Source organism: Haliotis rufescens, unplaced genomic scaffold (genome assembly GCF_023055435.1).
Source record: "Haliotis rufescens isolate VD_foot unplaced genomic scaffold, xgHalRufe1.0.p SCAF_1, whole genome shotgun sequence".
In the NCBI taxonomy this organism is placed as follows: Eukaryota; Metazoa; Mollusca; class Gastropoda; order Lepetellida; family Haliotidae; genus Haliotis; species Haliotis rufescens.
Window position 1 is genome coordinate 82,948,857 of NW_025963779.1, and position 14,880 is coordinate 82,963,736.

The 14,880-nt window shown below is 38.4% G+C and overlaps 1 protein-coding gene across 1 annotated transcript in view; it reads left to right on the forward strand.

The window, feature by feature from the left end:
• LOC124136971 (neuropeptide receptor 15-like) overlaps positions 1-14,880 on the forward strand; it is a 37,163-nt gene that overhangs the window by 8,946 nt on the left and 13,337 nt on the right. Inside the window, exon 2 of the mRNA XM_046503052.2 lies at positions 8,023-8,469. Within this exon, the coding sequence (XP_046359008.2) occupies positions 8,066-8,469 (404 nt within the window). The 5' untranslated portion in view covers positions 8,023-8,065. The remainder of the gene's footprint in view (positions 1-8,022; positions 8,470-14,880) is intronic.

Here is a 14,880-nt window from a genome sequence, read left to right on the forward strand (position 1 = left end):
TCTGGGACTTGAACCCAAGATTATTGGATTCTGGTACATCAAAGGGACCCATCTCGGCACAAAGAATCGCGGCACTTAAAGGCCACATGCTAAAAAATATTATAAGAAACTGAAATTTGATATAAGTATAAATGCCTCTCAAAGACGTAAGATTTGATATTTGATAATTGTTACTGAAAATATGGACAAATATCACGGACTTAATAATAAAAGTGTCATTTATCGCCATTATTTTAAAGTTCGTTCATGTTGGGTTGTCGCCGGTGTACATTTAGGCAGAGACTGAACGTTGTCAAATCCAGTCGTATGTTTACGTGATGTGTTTGATATTTACCTTCAAGGTTAATACGTGTGTTCACTCGCATCTGGTGCATCCAGGTAAATAGTCTTTTTCGGACCTTTGAATTCGTTTGACGACGATTACATTGACACTGATTACCTAGACCATTTGACAGGCATGTGTGTAGTTGAGCTGCAATGTAGATATGTGGGGATACCTTAGATATTTGTAGTGGATCGGTAATTTATTCCAACATACGGTGTTTGGGATACTGTGCTGACATAGTAAGGATGAAACTCAAGGCAATTGCCCTGCACTGAAGACCTGAACCTAGAAATTGTGAGAGTGACGTGTTATCCCTCTTTATTGTAAACCTAAGAGCTACCAAAACGGAAAGAAAGGTAAGAATTTATTCTCTTGTGAGTTCCTACGTGGTACAAGGCATTTTAATTATTCACGACTGTTAATGTAGTAATCTGGAGAGAAGCCTGAGGTGGCCAGTTTTATCTTTCGCAATAATTACTTGTAGATCTGTCAAATCAATTCTACAGACACTAAAAAGGTACGCCGTATCTCATGTGAACTACGTTTTTCAGGGCAATGAAACGATTCATCACCTGGTCCACCTATTCGAAATTCAGTTTATATTTTCAAGCTGATATCTCCTTTTGTAATGGAAGGACATGTATTTCGTTGAATTATTATTTGTAGATTTATTAGAGTTGGCAGCTAATCGTTCAGTTACACTTGCCATATTTCAAAGTCATTCGATTTAGATCTAGCCAATTACATTGGTCAATAAATGACTTTGGTGCATGTCATTGGACGTGAATTATGTTCTGTCTCAAGCCACCTAACAGATAATTAACAGACCCATCAGACACAGGAATTTGGGGATCATTTGAGCGTTAGCATAGAGAACGCCTCCCAAATTGTTTTGTTCGGAACAAATTTCATTTTTCTGTGAGGAACGCTTTAAGCAATTATACATTTGAAATCCATCCAATGAAAATCCTGTGTCAATTTCTTGGCTGAAGATAACACCTAAGTTATTTCCTACAATTTCTTTAGGAGTAACAGCTATGACAATCATTTTCCTTGGAGTGTTTCTGTAAATGTAATTACTGATATTTTCTGTATGATTTCTTTTGATGTACGAGAGAGACCTCATGAATTGATTATCAAATACGTCGGAATCCATTTACCATTGCCATCGTGTGGGCTAATGCTGAGGCATATGATGTAGAGACTCAGTCGGCTATTTTCTGAGAATGATTGTTTAAAGTGATATCTGTGGTTCGTGTAACATATCTATCAACACATTTTTTCCCAGGTAAAGTGATCCAATTTTGTGCGAACTTTGATTACAGGTCGTTACATTGATACCGACTTTTGTTGACGGAAAGTCAAACTGTCTTAGCCTATTTTTACTTTGTTTTCGACAAACATAGAAACGCCAAATGTACTGAGAAATCGACTTCTTACATGTATATTTGTCATATATGAAAAACTTCAATGTGAAATTTGGTGATTGACGTTTTGGCAAGAAATAGGCATCTCAGTGTGCACCATTTGAGCTCCGTCCTTGATGATAAGTCTTTTAATGCATTAGAATGTCTGCTCGGATTGGCAAAATCAAAACACGGGAATTTGGCCAAGAAGTTAAACTTAAGCTTCATAATCAGCATCTTCCCGAGGCAAGGACGTTAACTGACTATCAAGTCCAATTTCCACCCTTACCGAACTAGGCTGGAATTTTGAAGTTATATTTTGGCTGGACTAACGAGTGTATGCATAGTCCAATGAAAATCGCGAAATGAAATCAACATCCGGGTCGTAAACTGCCGTGCAGATATTTCGGTCGATTGCAGGATTTGCAAAGCATGTGTACCGTCAAGTGGGCGTCAACTGATATTTTAGAAATGTTTTTATGTTTTAATCAAGGTGCGCACGTGAATTGATCCACTTCGCGAAGTTAGACCCATTTTATTAGATTATAGATCTTGATTATGAATCGGATCGTCTTGCTCATTTTGTTTGAAGCAAATGCAAGTGATATGATCTGATTGGTTAATAGGAAGGACATACAAGGGGCATAACTCGTAATAGCCACTGGTGGCGCTACGATCGAGCCCAGTAATTCCAGCCAAGTTCGGCAAGGATGGAAACTGGACTATTACAGTCAGTTAACTCCCTTGCCTATGGAAGATGAATGATCAGTTATTGCGATGGTCTGATCTCGTTTAATATTGGCCAAATAGGCAATTCCTTTCTACTGATTTACCTACCTGAACTAGAAATATAAGAGGCGAGGGAAACCGCCTCATCTGTTTCATATTAAGATCCCCGCAATCTGATTCAGAGTAACAAACTAACCACACGACAGTATCACAAGAGAGGTACCTTCAACCTTCAAATACCCAACTTTTCCTTTACGTCGCGCAATATTCCAACAGCTCCAACCTTTGGTGTCCACATTTCACAATTTTTGAGGTACTATCGAGGATTTTCTTTCTTCCAAGATTTCAATGAGCGTCACACGACTTTTGCTTGAAAGTTGTTTGATCAAGGTTACAATATTCATGACCTGAGTGTAGCTTTCAAAAAGGACATTTCCTAATTTGACGCATCAGTGACAAAGATACTGTCCGATGCAATTCCCTGTCTTGACAAATACCATCCCATATTTCCGTATTGGTTCAGGTGAACACTGACATGCCTTTGCATGTGTATGTGACGGGTACCAACAGTATGGCTCTACACGCTAACCTTTTCGCGAACACCTGGTATAGTACTCTGTTTTAGCAGAAACTTCTTAAAATAAACACGTCTCATCACACGTGTCTTTCAGCAGATATCTCTTATGATTATGGAAAGGTTCTTGTCGCTTTCGTTCCCACATATATTTGTTTTGTACATGTCATGTTACCATAGTAAACTTGTGTCATTGCTTGTCAGCAATGATCGCAAGGTAATTTTGAAGAATTATTTTGACAATCACTTCAAAAGTAACGCATCTTAAAGGTTTGTAAACTAAAACACGATTGTTTACATGACGGTTGAAGCAAAGTAATTGCCAGTGAGGAAAACCAAATACACAACACTTGTTTGTCTTTCATGTTCGTTTTCGAAATGCTACTTTGGATAGGACTCTGACGCCTGGTAATGTGGGCGGTCATACCGTTGTCTGCAGTGAAGGAATGTCAATGGCAAGTCTGGAATAGGTGAGCTTTGTTTTTAATGAGTGTTTATTAAAGATAAGGTGTTGTCCTAACGTACATTTCCACAAGTTTATAATTCTTAAATTGTCGAAAAGTACACGTGAATAACAGAAAGACATATGGACAAGATCATGGGACTGTTTTTGAAAACTTGTACTCTGGCTCTCCCGATATCATAGTTGAAATATTCAATATGAAAAAGCGTCATGTTTACTTAAGCACCATGTTGAACTTGAAGTTGCGCGGTTACGCATGAAAAACTAACTTTGAGTGGATCAAAATAGCAACCTTCCTTTGCCGTTTAGCTTAAAATATGTATGCACACTTGGAAAAGTGTGCTAATATCTTTATGCTTGCAATCAAGCGCTTTTTGTCAGTCAATCGCTTCATGATTATTGACGAATATTCTGCGCCCCTTGAAGAAGAGTTAAAGTGCTGGGAGTACAGGATTACTTTACATAGCGTAAACATAGACGACACATGCAATGATTGTTTGTGTATAATTCCGTGATGAGTGGCATGGGTAGTCAATAATTATGAATGCATTCGCTACAAAGTACACTTTATATTAAACTTTCTTTCGTGTTAAGGCACTTCCTCACAAACAGTAAACATTGTTCGTAACATCAGAGTCGATGTCATAATTACATTAGTAAAGAACACACAAATACACGTTCAGTGTAATATATATGAGACATATTACCTCGTTTCATTCATTGAGATTATTAAAGCTAAGGAACCAACCCGGCTACATTAGTTTAATATATGGTTGCTGTTACAGTAATTAATGTCTTAAAGATTTGACACTTACCTGAATACGAAATATAACGTGCTTGATGTCAGGCCAAATATTTACACAATCCTGTATATTACAACAAACAGTTTTCAAAATGATTGGACTACTAATTTTAGTTGAGCAATACTTTATTTTACAGTTTTACACAGAATTAGAGAGAGAACGGTGCATTGGCTGTATCTTTAGTTGAATCATTACCTTAAGATGTACTAAAAAGTCAATGGCACGCATAAAAGTCTTCCTGAAAACTTGTCCTTTCCTTCTCCATTGCATCCATATACTTCGCGAGGATGTCTGTCGTGTTTTGATACTGGTTAATGGTCTACATCGATCGCAGTTAGCCGCATTCCAGCTGTATCTCATTGTCCTGTAAATATCGTGTCTAGGGGGATGCAAACCTGTTGTTGATGGCATGGTCAACATCCCACGCCGTTTGGATACGTTGACATACAATCAGTCAGGTCAAAGAGCCTGACCTGTCGTTCCCCATTTTAGTCGGCCTAGTGGTTGAAGCGTTCGCCCGCCACACCGAAGACCCGGTTTCGATTTCCGGCATGGGTACAATGTGTGAAGCCTATTTATGGTGTCCCCCGCCGCGTGATATTGCTGGATTATTGCTAAAAGCGGCATAAAACCATACTCACTCACACATTTTGGTGGTTGACATTGAATGGCTTGCAGACCCTTACATTTACTGTTCTAATAGGGAAATGTATTTTCATGTAACATTCTTTGCGAATTAATGTTTTATAGCTACAACGCTAAAGAAATCCTGTCGTTGATACCTAAATACCTCCTTAAAAGCATGTACTCTGTATATAAATTTCTTTTTTTTTAACATAAAAGTTGACTGGAAGCGTTGTAGATAGGAACAGATGTAATAAAAAATAGGCAATATTTTTGGACACCAGAGCACTTGGAAGTGTTCTGTGGGTAGGTATCAATATATGCAATTAATCAAGTGGTAGTGTCTTTTGAAGAACACATATAAGTAGCTAAATAAATCATCACAGCAGGAACCATAAAATGATTTGAGCCTGTGTTCTCTACATACAGCCCCAATGTAACTGTATATACTCGTCCCATTAAAGCCATCCACATCTTTAAGTGGGCGAGGGAAGATTAAATATTTACAGAGAAGTGCCTTCCCCTGAGATGTAGGCCTGGTGTTCGCCCATGGCTATAAACCGTATCTGCAGGCAGTATTTATGAGCCATTTGGTGCGTTAACCTGATTCATATAATGTATTGCAACGGTAGCAGCAACGCTACAAGCAACTCTTCGTTATCGTTAGAGGCAATGAGAACGCAGGAATGCTATCATTTAGATCCAAGTTGCAATTAATTATAATAAAATGTTGAGACTAATACCACGGTAAACACTAGTTTCTTCACCTTCGAAAATGCCTTTACCGATGTGGGAACTAGTCAAGATGGTGCATCCCCATGTGCACCAATTGTGTCCGCTGATCAGTTTTTTTATGCATATGACTTGCTGCTCGGATTAGCAAAGTCAACACAAGGTAAATTGGCTAAGAGGTTTTAACCTAAGCTCGATGATCTGATATCGTTCAATAGCCATCAAATAGCCAATTCCCTTCCACTGATTTACCTACCTGTCCTAGAAATAAAGGAGACCAGTGAGACCGCCTCATCTGTTTCATATTTAGAGCCATGCATACATATTCAGAGTGACACTGTCCACATTACAAGACTGTATGACAAGAGGGGTGACTTCAACTTATGCAATATTCCTGCAGCTCCAGCTCTTGGTGTCTACATTTCACAACTTTTGAAGTACAATCGAGCATGCTCTTTCTGCCAAGATTTCAAAGAGCGTCATACGACTCTTGCTTAGAAGCTGTTTGATCATCAAAGTTACAAACTTCAAGGCCACAGTAAAGCATTCAAAAGGTTTTATGGAGACATTGTATAATCGCCTCAGATTTCTGATGAATATGGGAAAGGTTTTGGCGCTTGTATTTATAAAATCGAAGGTACGATAGCTTGTATGATATCCCTATTACTGATCTATTTATATAGCTTTTGAAATTCTCTCCAAACAGACTCCGTAGTCTAGTTGGTAGAGTGTCTGTCCTCGGAGAGCGGCAGGTCGGTGGTTCGATTCACTGGCCGCGTTATACCTAAAGATGTTAAGAAATGGTCCTTGTTGTTACCCTGCCTGGCGCTCGGCATAAAGGGGATAAAAACAAGGACTGGTCGGAGTCAGTATACTCTGTCTGAGTGGGATATCCCATGTTAAACTTCTTATGTATCTCAGTGAGCTATCACGACAAAACCGGGATAAGTCCGGGCTAGTACAAGCAGCCACACACGTGCATGAACATCGCTATTTGTCTGCATTAATCTTCAACGCGACGTTAAACTAAATTTAACCTCACCTCTCAGAACAACATTCATTATTATACCTCAGTACGGTAGTTGAAAAGGTGGTCTTATGAGCACCGATCGATAAGTACTAGTATTTTTTTCAAATTAGTGCTCAAGTGATTTAAACATCTAGTCACGCGAGAAATGTAAGTTGCCAGCCTGAGAAGTGTAAACATAAAAGGGTTTTCTTTGAGGAACATTCAATTATCACACTTTCTTCAATCAGCTGAGATCGACGTGAAGTACTCTCCGAAAAAAAGTGGTTCCATTAGAAAAGTAGTACCACTGGTTCTCGTGATAAAATCTAACCCAAGGACTGGAATTTGAACATATGTCTTCCTACTTTTATTAACTACCCATTTTGCTATTATGTTTGCGAATGTGAAGACCAAAATTGCTCCATGGTTACAATTCAACCTCTGCATTTCCTAAGGAACTTTTCCCCAGATATCCCAACGTTCCTGGACTGGTGATTGTCTAACTAGTGCGTACTTATCTTAAGATTCATGATACTTTTTCTTTCTCAAACTGAATTAATAATACAATAACAACGAATACTGTAATATATTTTCAAGATGTACATGTGTCCATCAATGAAGTATATGTTTTAGATATAAACAACATATCTCATGATTTCCCCTTTAATCACTGTAGCTGTGAGCTGGGGAAAATGTCATGGGACAACTCCAATTAAGTTATCATTTTGATTGATCGATTCATGCGGTACCCGTCGTTTATTTTTTCAACTTGCGACAGATTGCATAGTCATTACCAGGAGTAACTGACATACTGCAATGCGTAAGAAAATGTAACCATCTTTCATCATATCTCATGTATCTTTTATTTTTTGCATGGCTCAGAGTCATAACTAGATTGCATGAAACATATATCATGCACTGACACCGCCAAATGATGTTTAAGGTACCAATTTGATTGATCGATCCATGCAGTAACGTTTGACAACAGCATACGACAGATAGCATGTTCCTTATCAGAAATTAATGACATACCGCAAAGGTTAATGAAGTTAACCGACTTTCGTGATACCTTACATGTATATATTTTGTGCTTTAGAGTTAGAGTTATATAGAACTGGAAATTGATTTAACACCTGAAACATTAATTATTTGCATATAAAATAATGATAGATTAAAAATCGTATTCTGTATTTAGTTGTTGACAAATAAATACCCACGCGGAAACACAGAAATCGAAATCGATTAAATCATGACATATTTGCTAACTACGCCATGTCAATGGCTTTCAGCCATACACTAACTTGCAATTTTCAGGTTTTCAATCAAATATATGACGGTTGTTTGTTTTCTTTTGTAGGTGAGAGACGGAGGTAGGGTTGGAACAGCTCACAGGCTTCAAAATGAACATCACGGAGTTTGAAAACCTAACAGTAACACTCAATGAATCAATAACAAATACGTCCACAGACAACACGCCACATTCGGGTGGTGCAGGACTACCGGAAGTCGTGTGTTTCAGTGTGCTCTTCTTTATCATCGGAACTGTTGGCATCACTGGAAACTTCTTGGTCATTTACGCTGTGGTCTGCGACAGGAAGATGAGGGCATCCGTCACTAATCTTCTTATAACCAACTTAGCAGTCGCAGACCTCTTGATTATGGTTTTCGGCGTACCAGAGATAATCCAGTTTATGATTAATAGAGGTTGGATACTGGACCTTTTAGCTTGTAAAGTTAATCGTTTTGTGCTTGTCATGGCCCTCTACGCATCAGTCCTCACCCTTGTGTCAATTTGTGTTGAAAGGTAAGAATACAATATATAATATGAAATTAATCAGTTTTAAGTACCTTTAAATACACGTACACATGTATGTCGTGTGTATTTATGTGCGTGTATGCATGTGGGGTTACTTATATGTATGCGTGTGTTAACTTACATGGAACTACGAAGGAAGTGCAGTATGACCTTAACTGTTGGCATGTATGAAATATAATACATTCCATGCGTGATAACTACCCAACCAGACTCATATTGCTGCAGGCTTTGGAGTGACAAGGTATTCTCTGTTGATGAAAATGGACAAAACGTCAGCGCTGTGATGGAGTAAGTCCAACTGAAAGGGCTAATCCCTACAGCCATTCCTGCGGACATGATATCAAGTTTTGGGGATGATGCTCCTTCCCTTGAGACTGTTAAGAGGTTGGAAGCGAATTTCAAGAGGGGACGAGATAGCCTCGAAGATGATCCAAAGATCAGGAACACCTACAACTGCCACCAATAAGGAAAATGTTGATAAAATGCAAGATATGATTACGGATAACCGATGACTCGTCACACGTCACAGTAATGGGTCTCTCATGAAAATGTTAAAAACATCCTGGGGAATGAACTGGACACGACAAAAGGCTGCAGCACACCGATTTTCAAGGCTTCTGACTCCTGATCCTGCGCGCCAGGTGCATTATCTCTCTTGAGAATTAACGTCATTTTGAAGCAGACCCAAATGATTGTGTTGAGCGATTTGCAACCATGGGATACAGCAGTGGGATACAGGCACTGCAGTATTGTTGGCAGGATAATCAGCAACAAACTCCCATCATGGCAGTCCATCGAAGTAGTTTGATAAAATGAAAAATAATGAATTTAGTACGGAAAGCGAAATTTATGGTAGTTATGTTTTCATATGGACATACATGACAGGTACATCATGTAGTTTATCATGGTTAAACGAGTGGGTGAATGAGTTGGGTTTTGGACCGCTTTGAACAGATGATTTACTTATTGGATACATGCTATACTAGAGCAAAGGAATAAATGGAATAAAATTTGGTTGGGTGCATAAGGTGTAACAGTTGTATGAACCTTTTTTCTGCGGAGAGGCACTTAATGATATTTTAATGCAATGAATTTACCAAATTTGACGCACCAGTGACCAAAGTAATGTCCGATGCAATACCCGGTGTTGACTTGTTCCCGTTTTTGCTCAGGTGAACTCGTGACTAACCTTTGCATGTATTTGTGATTGGTGTTATTAGAGGGGCTAGATGCTCTTACATTTTCAAGAACACATGGCATCATCGCATTTTGAGCTATCCGGCTACTCCCGTTTATATGTAACTTTTAGGTTCCTTGCAAGAGCTACGAGCGTTGATAGATAAATTCTACGTCTCACATAGGATTACTTGCGTGATAGTGGACATAACATGATATCACAGAGGTATATCCACAAATATATGAGTCTCTTAAGCAAGAGATTTGTCTCTGACAATTCAGTAAATTTAGCAGGTATTGGAAAATGGACAGACATGTGGGACGTGAAGAGAAGTCTAGTACTTGCACACTGTTGTTTGGACGCAGACTGGAAGAAGTGTGCCCGGTTGCATCCATAGTCACAAAATGTTGCCAGAACCTTTCGGGACCATTTTCGAACACAGCTAGATTATCATGAGACATGTGCTTGGTGCGTTTTTTATTTTTGGTATCAGAAGCTTTGGAACTTAACGAGTTGATACTATCTTTATTGCCAACATTTCTGTGATAATGGAACGTAACCTATCCTGGTATATGCCTACTGACATAGCAATATCACGCTTAGTGATTCACCGGTTGAACATCCCCATATCGTGGATTCGCTGGATCATTTCTGGTGTTGCTGACATCAAAGGTCTTCCAGGATGGGAATCATCTTCAAGGCTCTTCCTTACCCTATGGGAAACTGCGGAGCTGTATTACTGATGTGGAACATTTTCAAAGCAATTGGCATGAACATGACAGGATAGGGACATAATGACAGAAATATTAATGATGCTTATCTTCATTTATAACTTAAGGTGACACTTTACTGTATGTTTGATGGATTCGCCTTTTATGCGGAGAAAAGCATTTTAAATCCCTATTTAGGTGAAATAGGCATCCGAAAGATAAACATTCAATTTGGTTCCCAAATTATTGATGTAATTCCCAGTCATGTTAACACTGCAACCTTTTATTCTGACTCTGACAAAGTAAGACCTGTACTCAAAATGAGCTGATGTACAGTCTTCCCCCCTGATTCGGAAATAACACCGCGGAAATGACAGTCTCACTGATCCACTGTGCATTCAAGGACTGATAGGGAGCACATTTTGCTCAACATTTTCAATTTCACTAATAATTACAATCTGAGTATCTTCCTATAATTTTTGGATGCCATCAAAGTAAACCTTGTAATTTTCGTTTGAAGCGTTTTAATTAACAAAAGGAACCATTATTTCAGGTGAAAGCCCAGCAGAGATTTCTCTCGTTGTTTCCAATGGGTTGTTAGTTGTTCCAGTTTCTTTAATATCTGGGAGAGCAAAGTTTATCTTGGCCGAAAATGGTTTGTAATTACCACTAGAATCTCTTCTATATGTAGCCTTAATTTCTTGTGCCTGATAGATACCCATATCGGTGTTTCAAAATGTTAAAGGTACTTGATGATAATGGTAAAAATGATTGGTTTTCAGAAAATGTATTATTGGTCAGTGTATGGATTTCCCAAGATGTGGGAGATCCACAGTTATTTTTATATTTATTTAAGCAAAGACTAAAGGATATATTTTGTCAAAAGTGGCACCAAAGTATTTCTGAATCACTTTATCTTAGCAATTACAGCACTAAACTAAAAGATATTTAACTTTCAAAGTATACATTTGTCCCCATGTAGCAAGGTATTTTTAAAGACCGTCAGTTAATGATAATTCTGCAAAACTCTGAAAATCCTGATATGATCCATACTGTTTCTGTATTCTTAAAACATGTCTTTATAGTGAGGAATGTGTAACTTGATTTAAAATCTAATCATGTACATCACTTGACAAATGTTAATATCCAATCTGCATTGTACTATGGGCCTTCATGCCTAAATTACTGAACTAACTGTCTGTCTGTCTGTCTGCCTGTCGTAATATCTTTAGCCACTAATGAATCGTAATAAAGGACCGTAACACAATTTGTATGCCAATCTCCAGAAACGTTTAACAGTTTCACTGTATCTCATGACAACTGTAAAATTCAACAACATCCAGAAATAGTAGCATAGTTGTCAATGTTATTTGGTGGCATTCTTTCCAGTGCAGTTAACTGCAAGAAATTGTGAAACCATGTAATGAGTTTGTGTTTCCTTACTTCCTCAAGAACCTCTGGGGTCAACGGTGGTGCATTGAAGACACCAGATGAGTGATTGTAGCCAGGAGGATATTGTTCCAAATGTCAACCAAAGATTGTCACAACTGAGCTAGCGTGATCAGCTGGTTCTGGTCCTGTCGTAAGCGTCGTTCTATCTTATCCCAGACATGTTTAATGGGAGGGAGGCCTGAATAAAACAGACTGCTATGGCACAAAAGCAGTGTTATGCTGCCTCAAGAAGTATGTTACAACTGAGGCAACGTGTGGGCTGGCGTTATCCTGCTCAAATGAGTTCCGATGAGTTGTGATGCCACCCCATACCATTACATTTCCACCTCTGCACAGACGACGTTGAGTAACCCAAGTGTCAGTGAATCCTGGACGTTATCCTGGACGCTTGTAGACCCTTGCACGACCAACAGAGCAGGCCGGATAAAGCCTGGACTCATCAGTGAACTGTAGACTGTCCCAGTCATGGCTTCTGTCTACACTATAACGATGACCTGGAAGCATTATTTATGCATATCGCTTGACGTCGGGGCCGCATTTTGGGCTCCCTCAACCGGTTACGTACGGCTCTGCCATTAAATCGTCTCAACCCAGGAATTGTACGAGCTGTCAATGTGGCAGTTTGGTATCGATTCCGTAGATGCACTTACCGAATATGGTTGACGTGGCGTGCATGACCGGCCCATGGCATGTCAGTTTTGTTGCGCTGCTGTAGATGACGTCTACAAAGAGATACTACTGTGTTTCGATGAACATTATCTGGAAACTTCGTTTTGCGCCATTCCTGCTTGCAGCATACCCTTAGCGCGTGTCATTGCGTAAACGTTATTTGCGGTAAAACAACATTGTTTGATGAGCATCTGATACCTAAATGATCACTGTGCACACGTGTATGAATATCATGCTCCAAACAAACACTCAAAGATGCAAATTGTGGATCACGAATTTAAAGTCGGGGAGATGTCTTCATGAATATGTATTGAAATTTGTATTATTTAGTTTCAGCATAATTACATTGTTATTGAAATTATATAAACACAGTCACATTTTTCTGTTAGTATAGATATTTCCAGTTGTTTTCCTTTTTCAGTATATTTATGGTGAGGACTACTTTCTGCTTTCCATAAGAAGGCAACACATTCTTGCAAATTAGCATCACAATACAACAGTTTGCCTGATCGTCCAGTTCTTGCACTTGCTGTTAGTTTTGTCACCTTCACCTTGGTTGTTCCTCAGCGGTGTGATACTTTATATCTCTGAAACTGCCCTTGATTGGACTTTTACAGTTGAAGCACTGGTATAGCTGAACATCCAGTAAATCCAGTACAAATAAATGATTACAGTGTTTAATGTGCTGCTCCACATCAGCTGGTACACATCTTTCGAATCAGTGGGGTAGACTGTACATCGGCTCAAATGGAGTACAGTTCTTATTTTGTTGGTAATATCTCTGTTACTATTCAGAATAAGTGTCATCAATCGTTTCATGCTGTACAGCTTCCCATAGTTTGTTCCTGCAACTCCTAAACTTTGCCGTCCACCTCTTGATGGTGTCGTGGGAAGGTGCACCTTTCCCTTATCATATCTTCATTTTGGCGTGAAGCCCATTTTCTGCAAGTACTTGATCAAATCACGTTCCTCAAGTTTGTTCATTTTCCACATGTCGCAGCCCCCTGCCTACTGCACTGACTAGTCATAGCAAATACATTTGCTCAATGGAGTCAAGTTTTTGTGGATATAATACTGAGGCATCATGTTCTGTCCACAACAACATACTGCACGATTACGCTATTTCATCTATGTAAGGCTCAGAACCTAATGTCAATCAACCCTCGTGCATAATGGAATCGTGGTAACCTCTGATGTTAATGAGGTCTGCTTTAAGCAGATATTTCTTATGATTATGGACACTTTAAGGGTTTGTCCCTTTTATTTACGTGAAATGAAAGTAAGAAACAAAACATGATGAATAATAATACAACTGGATTATTGTTAATTCCTTTTCAACTCTTTCTTGACTGAGTGTTCTCCAAACAATTAATGCAGTAAATGTTATGTAATATATTGTGTGAATCCCTGTGGGCAATTGATATATTTATTAACAACAACGACACCTTTAAGATGAAATAAGGTTAAATTCCAATCCTCAAAATACTCATGTTAAAAGATCCGAAAACAAACCTTACTGAAAAAGTGTGCGCAAACAATATTCTTAGAAATTTATATTTCGTAAATTAATCTTTTTTCTCTGATCTTGTGGAGACAGTTTGTTAAACATGATTGGAGTGGAGTTGGTACTCAATACTGTGAATTTGCTTTCTCCAAATTTCAATACCACAACAGATAGCGAAATGAAAATATGAACGGAACAGGCGATTTTCACACAACGCATCCAGTTTTCTAAACCACATCAATACAACGTTTCTAGCTTTCTTGTCAATGATTTACAGCATTATTGATGTCAAGACGATATCCGTCCTTTTATTAAGCAAATGCATAAATACTGATTTTAAGAGGCATGCGTTTACATTGATATTTCATCATGTTCCAGTGATATCGGATGAAGAACAATTTGTATGCAAACTGTGTCCCTGCGATTGCAGATTGAGGTCTGAGTCTTCTTATTTTGACACTTAATTACTTGCAATCAAAGATGGCGGAAGCAGATAACGTGAAATCATAATCCAATTTGTGTCTCTTCAGTTTGATGTAATATGTCATAGGGAGAAAACAGAGAAGTCGTACAATGCAAATATTGAATATTCCTTTGGGAGTTAAGCCCCTATTTCCTTTTGAAGAGACTATGAATAATAAAACGTTGCAAGATGTTGGTGATGTAGCTTAATTGCTTTAAGCATTTTGCATAACTATTAACATTAAGTTTGTTCATTGAATTGGAACATGTTGCTGAATTGGAACATTAATATGACACACTCGTATAATTCCAAATACGTTTCCCTCATAAATATAACAAAAGAAACAACTATCACTAGGATGCCGTTATATATGATTGATATACCTGTCTTATAATGTCCGGAAACAATAATTAACAGAAAAATA